At 39.1% G+C, this 14,465-nt stretch overlaps 1 protein-coding gene and 3 non-coding genes across 4 annotated transcripts; all 4 read right to left on the reverse strand.

The window, feature by feature from the left end:
- Positions 1-1,746: 1,746 nt before the first annotated feature.
- Positions 1,747-11,815, reverse strand: ahcy (adenosylhomocysteinase). The gene is made up of 11 exons (XM_085457240.1): positions 11,679-11,815; positions 8,592-8,782; positions 7,287-7,362; positions 6,877-7,029; positions 5,556-5,668; positions 4,953-5,160; positions 4,718-4,805; positions 4,499-4,616; positions 3,793-3,915; positions 3,545-3,616; positions 1,747-3,063 (listed from the first exon to the last, which is right to left on the reverse strand). The coding sequence occupies exons 1-11, from the start codon at positions 11,704-11,706 to the stop codon at positions 2,932-2,934; spliced, it is 1,302 nt and encodes a 433-aa protein (XP_085313366.1). The 5' UTR covers positions 11,707-11,815; the 3' UTR covers positions 1,747-2,931.
- Positions 4,110-4,242, reverse strand: LOC146709997 (small nucleolar RNA SNORA17). Its single transcript, XR_014920679.1, has one exon. It is a non-coding gene; the product is annotated as a small nucleolar RNA SNORA17 (small nucleolar RNA).
- LOC146709998 (small nucleolar RNA SNORA17) lies at positions 6,355-6,486 on the reverse strand. Its single transcript, XR_014920681.1, has one exon. It is a non-coding gene; the product is annotated as a small nucleolar RNA SNORA17 (small nucleolar RNA).
- LOC146709999 (small nucleolar RNA SNORA17) lies at positions 7,670-7,802 on the reverse strand. Its single transcript, XR_014920680.1, has one exon. It is a non-coding gene; the product is annotated as a small nucleolar RNA SNORA17 (small nucleolar RNA).
- Positions 11,816-14,465: the final 2,650 nt, after the last annotated feature.

Raw genomic sequence — 14,465 nt, forward strand, 5'->3', positions numbered from 1 at the left:
ACACCGTTATATTTGTGCCACAAAACCAGCCAATCACAGACTTGGATGCAAAAAAAAAATCTGATTGGCTGTTCTTGTCTCCAATCAGCTCGAAATGACGAAATGCAATATCCCAGAATCCATTTCGTCCAAAACTCAAACGAGGCAGTGGCGGAGTTTGAAATATTTCTCTTTCTGGGTCACAAAATAAACTGAATTCATTCCGCACGCAGCAATGAATTTTGTTCACTCAGCTTTTCTTTGCTCAAAATAAATTTCTCCTCAAAATGCAACACTTGCACCTGCATTTTTTTTTTTTACGTGCGCTCAGAATAGTGGCACAAAAATAACGCCATATTAAATCTGCATTAGGTCTGCTGATCTGACATCTGGCTTGTGTTGTGTCAGCTAACTCAATTTTATAGTCTTTTTTTTTTTTTATAAACATTGTGACTGATGCCTTGAGGACTTGTACAGCAGACGATCTTATCTGGATTTTCAGCTGGTAGGGAGCATGTTTGGACTGTGAGGCCAGAGCACACAGTGTCTTTTCCAAAAATTCATCATGTTATAATATAAAACAACTGCTCTGCAATGATGTCCATTACTAGCAGGAACAAAAGATTTACCAACAAGATAGTGGAGCCAACCACAGCTGTCAGACTAGGCACTATTGCATTCTGCAAATTCACCTTTAAAAAGTAAAGGACCTAGAGAATGACAGGCACTGAAGCAGTTGAAAGGGGAGGGGTTTTTCTATCACTTAAAAGTGTTTCAGATATGTGATTAGCACAAGAGCTGTCACTGGTTATTATATTCAACACATTACATATATTTAAAATGATGCAGAAGACATTTTTCCCAGGTAAGGGGATCAGGCCTCCTTGTGTGACTCCTAACTACACTCATTTTTTGGGGTTGGACACCCACACCCCAGGTCGCCCCTTTAGCCTGTAAGCAAATTTGAAAATTTTAGAGCGAATGCCTGTGGTTTAGCTGTGCTCGGGGCAATGAGCTGCGTCGGGACGTGGATTGCTTTAACTATGAGGCTTGAATTTATCGTTCATTTATTTTTTTAACTGGTCATTCCTGCCAACCTGTTAGGAAAGATTATCACAGTATTTATGCCATACAACTAAAAATTTATTTAAACCTCATTTAGGTCACAAGCAATTTATCTGCTAAGACCCTAGAAATATGGACCGGAGTTATACCACAGACAATGGTAGGAGGACAGTTTTATCTTCATTTGGGAATTTTTTAGCAACCCTATGAAAAATCCTCAGGACTGTAATATACACACACAAGTGAAGAATTTTTTAATTATCTGCTGCTCTACTCAAACATGGTAATACAGTAGGCTATCAGTTGGCCAGAGTGAAAAATGTACTTGTCAAATAAGGCAAAAAGGACTTGTTGCTTTTACTGTATATCAATCAATCGCGCTTGTGTGTGGTAACCCTCCTGACGCTGAATGAGCCAAGAATAACCCTAAAGGTTTGTTTCAGTTTAGTGAAAGATCACAGCATGGATTAAACTAAGAACTTTGTTATGGTTAGAACCTGCTTTGTCATAGCTGCAATATTAAACACAGATAAGGTTATGAAAAAGGCTTAATATCAATTTAAAACAGGCAACGAACAAGCCATCGGGTGTTTCAGCCAAATGTTTTCTTGACCCGACCTTTCAACCCAATATAAAAAGTCCCCCCTCCAGAGAGATGCATCACCTTACAACCATACGAGGAGAAAGAATTCAGAGTCGGCATGTTTTTCCTTTTTGTTTTTTTAATCGTCACTTGGCAGTTTCAACATTAATCCACTTACAAGCAGGTAAAGCCTGCATTGAGGCTTTAACCGTTGAGGGGAAAAGACGGGCACTTCACCTTCACCGTGATCCATTTACACCCAGCATTGCAAGAACCTAACTGGCCATAGTGCGTAACGAAAAGAGTTGAGAAGGTGGGGCACTGCAAACACTTTGGGCCCTTCGAGTTGAATTACATTAATTACATCAAAAGGAAGAAAATGAGGCATCAAAAGGACTCCTAAATCAGGCAAAAACGTTACGTGCTTTGGTGGTACTTTGATTACTTTGGCTGCGGCTTGCCTCTTGACTTCAGTGATTAGTCTGGATGAGTGGTTATCGCTTCAGGACCGATCCCAGTTTTGTTAAGACAGCTTGAGTGCAGTTTTCAATTAAGTGCTAACACATGTCATTATTAGTGTGAACACACTGGAATTAGGCCAAACATTTGCCTGGCTTAAGATGCGGGAGAAAAACCTGTCCCATCATGTTCCACCTTGAGCCGCTATGAGACAGAGAGAAGAGTTTAGATAGAAAAGCATGAGGATTTGTTTTATTCCATAAACAGAGAGGGAATGACAACCAGCAAGAGAAATTCTCTTTAACAGCAGTAGCACTTGATGGCGTTTCGGAAGAGTATGGGCGAGAAAGAGGAGAGATAGCCGAAGAGTTTGGCGTGTGTTGGTGTGTCAGAGCAGAATAAGACGAGATTAAAAAAAAAAAAAAAAGCTTCCACAGCTTCATCTATTTATTCTTTTAAAAAAAACTAACCATTTAAAGCTACTGATGGAAGCTTTGGTGGTAGAATGGCATCCACCTAAAGTCTAGCTTCAACCAGAGGCGAGTCGTTCAACGCTCGCTAGTTAGCAGAAGCTACCGTTAAGGGTACAGTTTTCAAACGTCAGCATCACCAAATGGATTGCCAGATGCAACTTGTGAATTAATGTCTTTAGCATTTCATTTACAGGCTGAGGGGAAGAAAAATGTCTCTGTATCCCTGAATCACTGAGCTATTGTCCAGCCTAAAACCAAACACAGCACCCAGAGTGCAACATGGTTCAAGTGCTCCCACCCACCAAACACCAACACCATTCTGGCCACACCTCTTCCTCTTTCTTCTGTTCTTCCCCAGACTTGCAGGGGAGCTTAATAACGATAGTGGTCCGGTTTGAAGGGCCCCTCGGTGGGCAGGCCCAGGTACTTGGCCTGCTTTTCTGTCAGCTTGGTAAGCTTCACTCCCAGTTTATCCAGGTGGGCAGCTGCCACCTCCTCATCCAGCTACAGGCACACAAATAAAGAATAAATGAGCAAAAACATGTTAAATAAAGATTCCAGTTATTTTTCTTTTTTGCCTATTCAGTTTTGGGGGTTTTTGCATTTATCCTTCATGCTTTAATGTCTGCCTGAAAATATTAACAAGCAGAAACTTAGAATTTCAGAAGAGATAATTTTCTTGCAGTGGTTATTTAGTCCCAGAGGTAATTTTTGATCACATCTTAAGATATAATAAATTACTGAATAAAGGTATATAAAATTGCTCTTCACTCAAAAAAATAAATAAATAAAAATAAATAAATTCTGTTTGAAAATCAATGTCTTTACACATCTAAAGAAATTTGACTTAAGAAAAAAAAAAAAAAGAAGATTCTAGTTTAAGTAAATATCTGACATTTCCTATTCATGTCCAACAAAGTACAAACCAGATACAATGCAAGTGCTGCATAAGCTTAAGCAGTATTATCACAGTGTATGTTCTGACCTTCTTAGGCAGGAAGTAGACTCCCAGAGGGTACTTCGCAGTGTTTGTCCACAACTCAATCTGAGCCAGCACCTACAGTAGAGAACTTGGATTTAATAAAGACTACAAAACAATTATAATGTTATCACTTTGTTTCAAAGACTTTGTTTCAAAGTTCCAAATGTTAATAGAATTCTAGTGTTACAGATGAAAGTTTACAGCATACATAATAATTTTTTTCTGTAGCATCGCTGACTCAGCCTTAGTACCTGATTGGTGAAGGAGTTGCTCATGACAAATGATGGGTGTCCCATGGCACAGCCCAGGTTAACCAGCCTGCCCTCTGCCAGGACAATGACGTGACGACCGTTCTTCAAACGATAGCGATCAACCTGAGGAGTCGGAGGAGAATCAGCAGCTGTGCAGGGACAGTTTAGACATAGCAGGAGACATCTGCTCATCCTTTGTGTTGTGTAACCTCTCCCTGTCCTCGCTTAGGCTTTACCTGAATATTTAGCCAGCTCCTACAACTACACATGTATCAGGGTGATTAAAAAAATGACAGCTGCAGTACATCTTATGTTAAGCTGTTGGTGGGAATAACTCTGAGTCCCCAATGTGTTTTAGAGTCTCAGTGTAAACCACCACCAGTTTCTTTCTGCCACCTTATGACACAGCTGCAACACCAACAGTTGGACTGTAACGCCTCAAGGGGCAGTAAAAAAAAAACAAAAAAAACCCTAACTCATATTGGGTTTTGTTTGTTTGTTTGTTTGTGTGCTTGTTTTCCATGTGGAGAACTATTTTGGCCACCCCCCTCATGACTAACACACAAAGCAACAGAATACAGAACACTTCAACATTCACCAACATCCTATTAACAGTAATGCCATCTTAATATACATTTTAGTATATACTCTATAACCAAAAACACAGAATTCTCTAGAATCTTTAAGTAGCTGTCATTGTTCTTACCTGAGGCTTGACATCGATCTTCTCAGCAGCATTTTTGTTGAGCCAGCTGACATCAATCTCACAGTCAAAGTGTCCAATATTACAAACAATGGAGTCGTCTTTCATTTGCTCAAAGTGGCTGAAGGTAAACACATTGACTTATAAGCCACTTTTTAAATGTGTAAGAAAACTCAAAAACAATTAAACTGTTTGAAAGACACGAGAGTTGGTCAAACATACTGTCCCATGATTATGTCTTCACAGCCAGTGGTGGTGACAAAGATGTTTCCTTCCTTACAGGCCTCATCCATGGTTGTAACCTCATAACCTGCAAGACAGAGGAGAAAAGCACCGTTTCAATTACAGAAACCTGTTTATTTTAAAGGAAACATATATAATATGCAAGTTTCCCAACAGCTTAAAAATGATTGCTCCCATTATTTAAGTACTGCACAGTTTTGTCATCCTCATCTACCTTCCATAGCAGCCTGAAGGGCATTGATGGGGTCAATCTCAGTGACGATGACACGAGCGCCGAATCCTCGCAGAGCCTGGACACAGCCTTTACCCACATCACCGTAACCTGCCACCACTGCAACTTTACCAGCAATCATCACATCTGTGGCTCGCTTGATACCATCGATCAGACTCTCCCTGCAGCCGTACAGGTTGTCGAACTTACTCTGTGGGTGGGAAACAATGTTATTACATGGAATAAAGAGGCTGTTCCAGACTGAAATGAGGCAGAAGAATACAAGCTGACAGGCTGGTGTTATTAACTGAAAATCTAGTTCAAACTCATTCAATTAGCCATATCATTACTGTATACAAAGTAATTCACCTCATAAACAGATAATATTTTACAACTACGCCATTATCTTCAAATCTATAGGATGGAGAAAAATAGATCACCAGATAAATATTCACAAGGTCACACATTTTACAGACCAATTCAATCAAGCATATTTATAAACTACTTAACATATTTATATTTGCATGAATGAATAAGTCCACTAGGAGGGATGTTTATATTTTTATACATGATAGGCTGGAGATTAAAAAGCTCAGGATTGCTCACCTTGGTGACAGAGTCATTGACGTTGATGGCAGGGATCTTCAGTTCGCTCTTTTTCAACATCTTGTACAGGTTGTGGACACCTGTAGTGGTCTCCTCCGACACGCCACGGATACCTAGAAATACAAAATTGCTTAAAAACCTGGAACTTTATATAAACTTTGACCGTGACGAATAAATCATGACCACAACTGGTCATGCACTAGACTTATTATAGATGTTTTCAAGCCACAAAAGAACAGTAACAAATAATGTACATAATAACTAACCTCTAAGTGGTTTGGTGTACCCTGTACATAGTTTACAGATTTTTTTGAGAATTTTGGCCATAACCATAAGCAACTGCTGGCTATCACTGAGAAATTAAGGACACTGCATGGTTATACAAAAACAATACAATCAGTCAGAAGGGATTCACACTTTGAAAGAACATTAGGTTCATTAACCTAATGCCGTTTTAAAACAAGACCTGAAACTAGTGAAAGATACCATAAACTCATCTTGAAAGGTCATATATCAAGTGACCAGTAGTCTTTTTTGCATCTTCAAATCCCACCAGCAGGAATGAAAGACATATTTTCCTTTATGTTTTACCATAGAAGTGCAGGATTTTTTTACTGTGGTGAAAAATGAACACACAATGAAGAAAAATGTTCACAAACAACAAATAGAACATTATTGGGACTTTGAGGGTAAAAGTACCTCTCTCAGTTCTTTAGTTGTAAAGCCACTATTATTCTGTATATACATGACAGCTGGATTTTAACAGGATGTTTGGTCATGCAGTACACCTTTATGTGAAACTGTCGGTGGGAATAACTCTGAGTTCCAATGTGTTTTAGAGTCTCAGTGTAAACTACCACCAGTCTCTCTCTGCCACCTTATGACACAGCTGCAACACTAACAGTTGGGCTGCAACGCCTCAAGGGGCAGTAAAACTACGTGCATTAAAGTGCAAAAAGAGCTTGAGCCCCCCCCCCTTCCCGTTTTAGCATTTTCCCACTACACTTAAGATAATGGATCATTGACTGGAAACAAGTCTTGCACAATACCAAGAGCAAAACTATTGTTATACCACGAGCAAACAAGTCCAAGGGAGTTCTACATGAAGAACTTAAGAGCTTGGAAAACTTGCATGAAAAATAAAAATGCTTAAAAAAACCAAAAAAAAAAACCCATCAGTGTTCATATTATTAAAATAATGTGTCGCAGCTGCTGTATGCAGTGGCCAAAAGCTCAAAGAAAGATTGATTCATGCAAGATTTCTTAAGAATAATAATAGCAGCTTCATTTTACACCGTGAGTGTAGGTGCATAAAACCAACCTGCCAGCAATTTAGGGTACTTTGTGTGGACCAGGTTGGTGAGGTCTCCTCCATCATCCAGGATCATGTTGAGGGGCTGACCATCTTTGAAGTACAGGGTCTGTTCAATGCACCACACATACTCCTCATCTGTCTCACCCTTCCAGGCATATACTACAGATGGACAGAGATATATTTAGTAACGTGCTTTATTTCTAAAATTCAGGTGGGTATATTAAAAAGTCCTGGCAGTTTTGTCATGTATTTAAAACAACACATGGTGCTTTGGAAAGCTCTTAAGAGCATGTACTTCCTCCTAACTGTCACTTCCAAGATTTAAAAAAATCTAAGATTTAAGAATGCTTGCAGAAAATGAGTCAGTTCTGAGACTAATTATCCAATTCATTTTTCAACTTGTCAGTGTGTGTTACCTGGAATGCCAGCCTTGGCGATGGCAGCAGCAGCGTGATCCTGAGTAGAGAAAATGTTACAGCTCGACCACTGAACCTGAGGAGGAAGAATCTGGGTCAGTTTAGGCACAAACAAATGAAGCTACAATCACACACACTAAACAGGAAATCACCACAATCTATGAAATAAATATTTACATGAACCCAGGTAACCTAGCTGTTGATGAACCTCTGTGCTAACTGATTTTATAAACAACGTGTAAAGTGACATGTTAATAAATAACAGCTTGCTGGCTTTGAGTGCATTTAACTGGTTTTCTGGCAGGATTCTTACTTGGACAGAAATGTGTAGATAACGGAAACCAAAGTCCAATTAAAGCAAGCTACAGCACACTGTGTACTCAACTGTCGGTGGGAATAACCCTGAGTCCCCAATGTGTTTTAGAGTCTCAGTGTAAACTACCACCAGTCTCTCTCTGCCACCTTATGACACAGCTGCAACACTAACAGTTGGGCTGCAACGCCTCAAGGGGCAGTAAATCAGTCACAATGACATGCAATGACGCCTGGTGAGAAAATCATTCAGCACATCTAGATAAACTTTAGCAGCATTCGTTGATTTTTAACTTGAGATTTTCCAATCATCACATTCACCCTTTCATAATGTAACATTACATAATAAATCAGGGTAGGTTTTTTGTGCACACAAAACATGATTTTTCCTGAAGTCAAGTTGTTAGAAATAAACCTTAAGGCTATTACCTTATGAACAAATGTCACTCAATGCTGCCATCTACAGTTCAATACCCTTACTAACAGTTTTAAATATGCAAAGTTGACTGTAAGTCAAGTCACCACCAATGCAGACAGAGTAAAACCAATTCAGGGAAGAAGAAAAAAAAAGGGGGGGAGGGGAGATTGTTATTTGTTCTCTGCTAGGTCTCAGGGTGCAGGTTCTTGCAGGACAAGACCAGTTGTGGTCAGAGAGATAAAACCAACATGATAACAAGATACCACGGCCTTGAGGCACACAGAGGGGGAGAAAAGCCAGACTCCAGATGGGTTGTACCAATAAATGAATCAATTAATGTGTCCTCTACTGTAGTTGTCTGGAGGGTCTGCACAGTCTTATCGAAAAACAACATAAAGGATTTTGACAGATCTATATGCATCAACTTTAAAGGGACCTACAGTTTGTTCTCAAAAAGACATTACTATGTCTAAATGCAGAAAGTAAGAGGGCATATGTGCCCTCGCACAATGTAGGCGAAGTTACTGGAAGCTCTCTTGATAAATAAATACTAAAAGGCAGCTTTTAAATGTCACCTCAGCTCCGAGGGCAGTGAGGGTCTCGATGAGAACAGCAGTCTGCAGGGTCATGTGGAGGCAGCCGGCGATACGGGCTCCCTTTAGAGGTTTGGACTGACCGTACATCTCCCTCATCTTCATGAGGCCAGGCATCTCGTTCTCTGCCATGTCGATGGCCTTACGTCCCCATTCAGCCAGGCTGATGTCAGCTAGAAAAGAGACCGCAGGTTGTCAAAAGGAGTACAAAGATAAAACTGATTAATGCAATAAGCTTGTTCTCTGGTCTGGCATTCTCAGGTGGATGTTTTTTTGTCAGGTAAAGCCTCATATATGCATCAGACTTGGTCTGTTTATTCAAGTCCAAAAGTTTAAAACTTGAGTGTTTTTCTTTAAGCAAAATGCCTGTTAACATAAATAAATAAAAAATAAAAGACACTCATAACATTCATACATTATTTGTCTGGAGTGTTCCATTTTTCAAAAAGAACTAGTTGGGGGGGGGGGGTAAATGCCTAAAACCACATCATCAGGATGTGGTTTTGCAAATCAGCAACTCTGTTATGTTTTAAACTGCAGTTTTACAAGTCTCAAAAAGGCAAATCTAATAGTTTTAATTGTACTGTCCAAAATACTAGCAAAATTGTGTGCAAGTTTAACACCCTGTGCATACCCAGTTTTGTCTGCACAGATTTCTTATATAAAATTGTATAATCTTCTTTTCTAATAATCTTGTTGTAGGTGGAGAATTCACATGACCACAGCTGTGACATAACAGATTTGCACTTTTGACAGTTTGTCTCTACACTCCCTTCTTTCATTTTCATAACAGCTGCTGTTGCACAAGTTGGCCACACTGAGGAAATAAAATCATGTCATGAACAGCATGCAATAGGGAAGTGTGATTATCCTTTTCAAATTGGAATGAGCCAAGTAAGCCAGATCTTTACAGAGAGCACGTAAATCTACAAAAAGTCTGTTTGTTCTTAATCCTGTTTCTTTGTTAGCACTTCAGCCTCTTGTTGCTTTGTATGAAGTGCACTTTCAGAACAACCATGTGCCTATATTAATATCAAACCATTCCTACAAAGAGTAGAATGTGTCATGTCATGTACATTACATGTAAAATAAATATGATTTCTGACAACTCAATGCATAAATATTAGGATTCAACAATGAGGTTATTCAAAAGTGGAGCACTTCTTACACAGAATCTGATACATGTCTTTGCCACAGACAACAGTAAATTAAATCTTTGGCTTTTGGAGGTTTTTTTTTATTATTATTTGTTGCTTTTACCATTAAGAAAGCAACTAAATTTTTAAGTGTGTAAAATGTGTGAGGGACAACAACAATGATGGCCAAGTGGCATTAAAATTAAGTTCACTGATTTGTTTTCCCTACAATGCCATCTGCATATTTGAAACCTACCACTAGTTAAGACCTTATTGATACACCTAATTTTTCTTGCTTTTAGTTTTAGACTTAAATACACAGCAAAAATTCCAGATCTATAAATACATTTTCTGACCACTGTCATAATAATTTAATAACATAAGGCAGCACTACCAGCCTTGCTCTCAGAAACATGCTGCTTTGGCTTGTTACTGTAATCATAGCTGCCGACCCACTACAATAGCCTTCTGGTTAGGGCTGTGCAATAAATCACATTTTAACTTCAAATATAAACAATACATTAATTTTGAATACTACAACACAAAAACTAGTTTTGCAACAATTCGTTGTTTCAACTATGAATACACCTTTTTACTTGACAATGGCTTCCCCATAAAGGTCATGAATCTATTTTTTTCTGTTTAATTATAATTAGTAGTTCAAGGAAATAACTTAAAACGTGCATTTCTTCTTTCATACGTTTATTAAACTTACCATTCCTCCAAACTTAATGTATGTTTGTAAAAGAATTGTTATTTATATATAATTACTGACCACAATGACTGTGGTTATGATTTTTTTTGTAATCAAGCAGCACTTGGGAAGGCAGTGTACAATACAAAAGACAGTACTGATTAAATGCTTGTAGTTAACTACTGATTAACCATTTGTAATTGTACTTGTAGTAAATGAGTGTTATTGCATATATTATTATATCACAAATTAACAGATTCGGCTATTGTGTTAAAACTCTTGACCCTTGGATTGCATGCGGACTTCGTCTCATGCCTATCAATTAGCGGGACATTGCCTAACAGCTTCTGTTTCTAGTCAGCTGCAGAATATCATCCACGACAGGTGTGGTTCACATTTGGTGCATTTCAATAGACCAATTGTCCATTTTCATGGCAGACATAGAAGCACAGTTCAAATTTATTAACAGCTCATTTATAGCAAATTGTGACTGAGAACCACGTCTAATTCGGGAACAAAACTATCAAAACAAACAAACAAAAAACCTGTATTCCAATAGAGAGGCCTGACATCAATATTAGGCAAACACCACGTGTAGTGCTTCCGTTACTAGTTTGCAAGTCGCATTCAGTGCAGCATTGTCTATGCCTGTTCTTGTCACTCACGCAGAAACTGGCGGTGAAGCGCAAGTCATCACGGGAGGTGCAGTTTACAAACACAGCTTGAGCCAAGGGTTCTTAGCGACTACGGTTCCACTGATAGACTACAACTCCCAGAGGCTTTGGGTGAGCTTTCTGTTCACGGAGCAGCCCATGCCCGATGCAAGTATGGCTGTTACATGTCGATTCATTCTCAGAAATGAATCAAAGTATGCTTTATTCACATACCGGGAAAAGGAAATCTAAAAGTTTACTGCTAAAATGACTAAGAAACACCAACAAATTAACTGGACAGCTTGCTAAACTGCGGTAATAACATAACACGTTTCACCACATGCTAGCAAGTTAGCAGTAATAGAGTCCAGAAAGCCCTGCAAAGTCTGGGATAAGTAAAAAAAAATAGTCTAAGGCATATAAAACATTTATTTCGGTATACGGTTGGCTTCTATACTAAATTAAACGCCTATGGGAACCGTTACCCAACCTGCAAACTTAACGCATTACTAGCTAACTAACCGCGAACGTGCTTAGCTTAACTTGATATACAAGTACGGCAGAAAAAATAAACATTGACACTGACCAACTTTGTAGGGGACTTTCTCAGACATGGTTGTTTTGTGGTGTTACGTTCCGGTAAGGTTGAGAGAAGCGGCAGCCTGGCCGACGGACAGAGGCAGAGAGGGAGGGACGAAAACATGACGGCTCGGTTTTTATCGTCGAAGCTTCATCCAGGCGAGTTCACTCGACAGGGCGACTACAACGCGCTTCTCTTTTGAACTCCGATTGGTTGCAGCAGCTCCCGCCCCACGCGTAAACGACTTGATTGGGTAACGGGTGATGTGGGACCTCGAGTCAATTGTGAAATGAGGTCTTGAGGCGAGAAGTTTGAGTGTGTAAGCAAGTTCAGGCTGGAATCTGTCGGTGGTTTCCTGGTTTCTAGATAAGTGACAGTGTAAACTACTTTATTCGTGTAATGCAGACTGCGAAAGTTGAATAACATTTTGCACACAGGCAGATGCTTCACGGTTATTCCTACACATACTGCGGTGTTCTTCCTATATAACACCTTCAATAGGGTCGTCTTGTAAGTTTGTCCTTTGTTAATAAATATGTTTTTTTTTTAATTATATAATTTTTGTATTGGGTCAATTTAAGGCTGCATTAACAGCTGAACTCAGTCTCCAAGAACTATGAATTTATGCTTAAATGGGAAAACAAAGTTGTAGGTTTTTTGGAGGCAAACATATACTATATCGTGGAAGGCCACATAAAATCACAGAGCAGGAAGCTGAGGCGCATAGTGCGCAGAGGTCACCAGCTATCTGCAAACTTAATCCCTACAGTCCTCCAAACTTCTTGTGGCCTTCAAATTGAAGAACCGTGCATGGAGAGCTTTGTGGAATGGGTCTCTATGAGTGAGTGGCTGCATCCAAGCCTTACATCACCAAGCACAATGCAAACCATTGGGTGCAGTGGTATAGAGCATGCCACCACTAAGACGTGTTCTCTGTAGTGACAAATCATGCTTCTCTGTTCAGAAATCCAATGGATGAGTCTGGGTTTGGTGGTTGCCAGGAGAACTTGTCTGCTTTGTGCCAAGTCTAAAATTTGGTGGAGGGGGGATTATGATGTGTGGTTGTTTTTCAGGAGTTGGTCTCTGCCTCTTAGGTGCAGTGAAAGGAACTCATAATGCTTCAGCATCCAAAGACATTTTCATGCTCCCAACTTTGTGGAAACATGTTGAAACAAGAAGGGGTCATCCCTGTTTCAACATGACTGCACACCAATGCATAAAGCAAGGTCCATAAAGACATAAAGAGCAACTTTGGTGTGGAAGAATTTGACTGGCCTTCACAGACTCCTGACCTGATAAAACCACCTTTGGAATGAATTAGAGCTGTGAACCACACCTTCTGATCCATCTAAATTCACAAATGCACTTTTGTAAGAATGGTCAAAAATCCCTGAAAATACACCCCTAAACCCTGTGGAAAGACTTTCCAGAAGAGTTGAAAGTCTTATGGGTGCAAAGAGTGAGGCGACATTGTATTAAACCGTATGGGTTAAGAATGGGATGTCAATCAAGTTCGTACGAGTGTTAAGGCAGGTAAGTGAATACTTTTGGCAGTGTAGTGTATTTATCCCACAGGTTTTTCAACTTTTTGGTTTATTCACACAATATTTTATAATATTTAATAATTTTAATTAATATTAAAAAATGTAATATGGTTAGGTAAAAGATGTGTTTTTTAAATGTTTTACTAATGAGATCAAGTGGTCAGTAGGATCATATGTATGCTTTGGTTCCTAAACTTTGACTAGCTTTCAAATCCACCATAGTCCTGACATCTTTGTTGACATTTAAACCCTGCATGCTATGAAAATGTGTGAGATGTTTCCTTTATTCAGTTAATTACACTTTAATTTGAAAATATGTTACTTTCATTGTATCTTGTTGTTCAGGTCTATCTTTTTTTTTTAAAACAATATTTTTATTAATTTTAATTTTCACAAACAACCCTTAATTAAATAATATAATATGGTGTACAGTTCACAGCAATAAAAACAAAACAAAAACAAGCAAACTGAACACAGAACACCAGTTCAGATCCATACTAACAATACCTGGGGTCCCAGTAATAATATACAGCATGAGAACTCAAGAAAAACCTTGTAGTTAGACATCAGGTCCCACATAGTTCAAGTACGGTTCTCACACCATAAAGAATTGGTCTGTTTTTGAGTGTAATATACATGTAAGATGACAATCTGTCAGGTCAGTGGAGCCACCCAGTGTATTACAGCCTGTAGACTGGATTACCCATAAAGCAAGTTCATATAACCACTCCCAGACAAAACCAGGAGTCAAAAGTGTTTAACCACTTCAATTGCCAAATGCTGCGTGTCAGAAAAAACGGAAACTGCCCGTTAAAAGTAGGGACAATAGGCTTTCAGACAGTGTCATCAAGTAGGTACTGATAGTCATGCACTTGGTTATTAAGAGGAAAAAGGCCATAGCTGTTCAATCACAGATTGTGCATGGTTCACTAGAGGATATTTGCACAACCAGAGCTGGAGAAGCAGTAATGGAGGACAAACAACTGAGCCATCTTTGTATTGTGAGGAAAACAAATTCCAATAGTGCAGATTAGACCTGATTAAGCAGCTTTTTGCTTATGCATGCAGAGAATTTGACTGCAGTTTAAAGGTATGTTAGGTCTAGAGTGTGCTGGATTCATACTATACAATATTTGTTTATGATAAGATTTGTCAGTTTAATGTTGTGAGAGCCATACATTTTTGTTCTGACTTGGCAGTGACGTGACAGTATGCACTGGTCACTAAGCAAGGACCTAAACACCTTCTG

Source organism: Copadichromis virginalis, linkage group LG5, assembly GCF_057382275.1.
Source record: "Copadichromis virginalis isolate Kocher_CV1m ecotype Utaka linkage group LG5, C_Virginalis_male_GT1.1, whole genome shotgun sequence".
NCBI classification, from domain to species: domain Eukaryota; kingdom Metazoa; phylum Chordata; class Actinopteri; order Cichliformes; family Cichlidae; genus Copadichromis; species Copadichromis virginalis.

Excerpts from the sequence above, each read along its gene's own strand:
- ahcy (XM_085457240.1), bottom strand. The coding sequence starts at position 11,706 with ATGTCTGAGAAAGTCCCCTACAAAGTTG. Across the intron at positions 8,783-11,678 it reads GAAAGTCCCCTACAAAGTTG|CTGACATCAGCCTGGCTGAA; the intron begins GTCAGTGTCAAT and ends TCTCTTTTCTAG. Across the intron at positions 7,363-8,591 it reads TCACTGCCCTCGGAGCTGAG|GTTCAGTGGTCGAGCTGTAA; the intron begins GTGACATTTAAA and ends CTTCCTCCTCAG.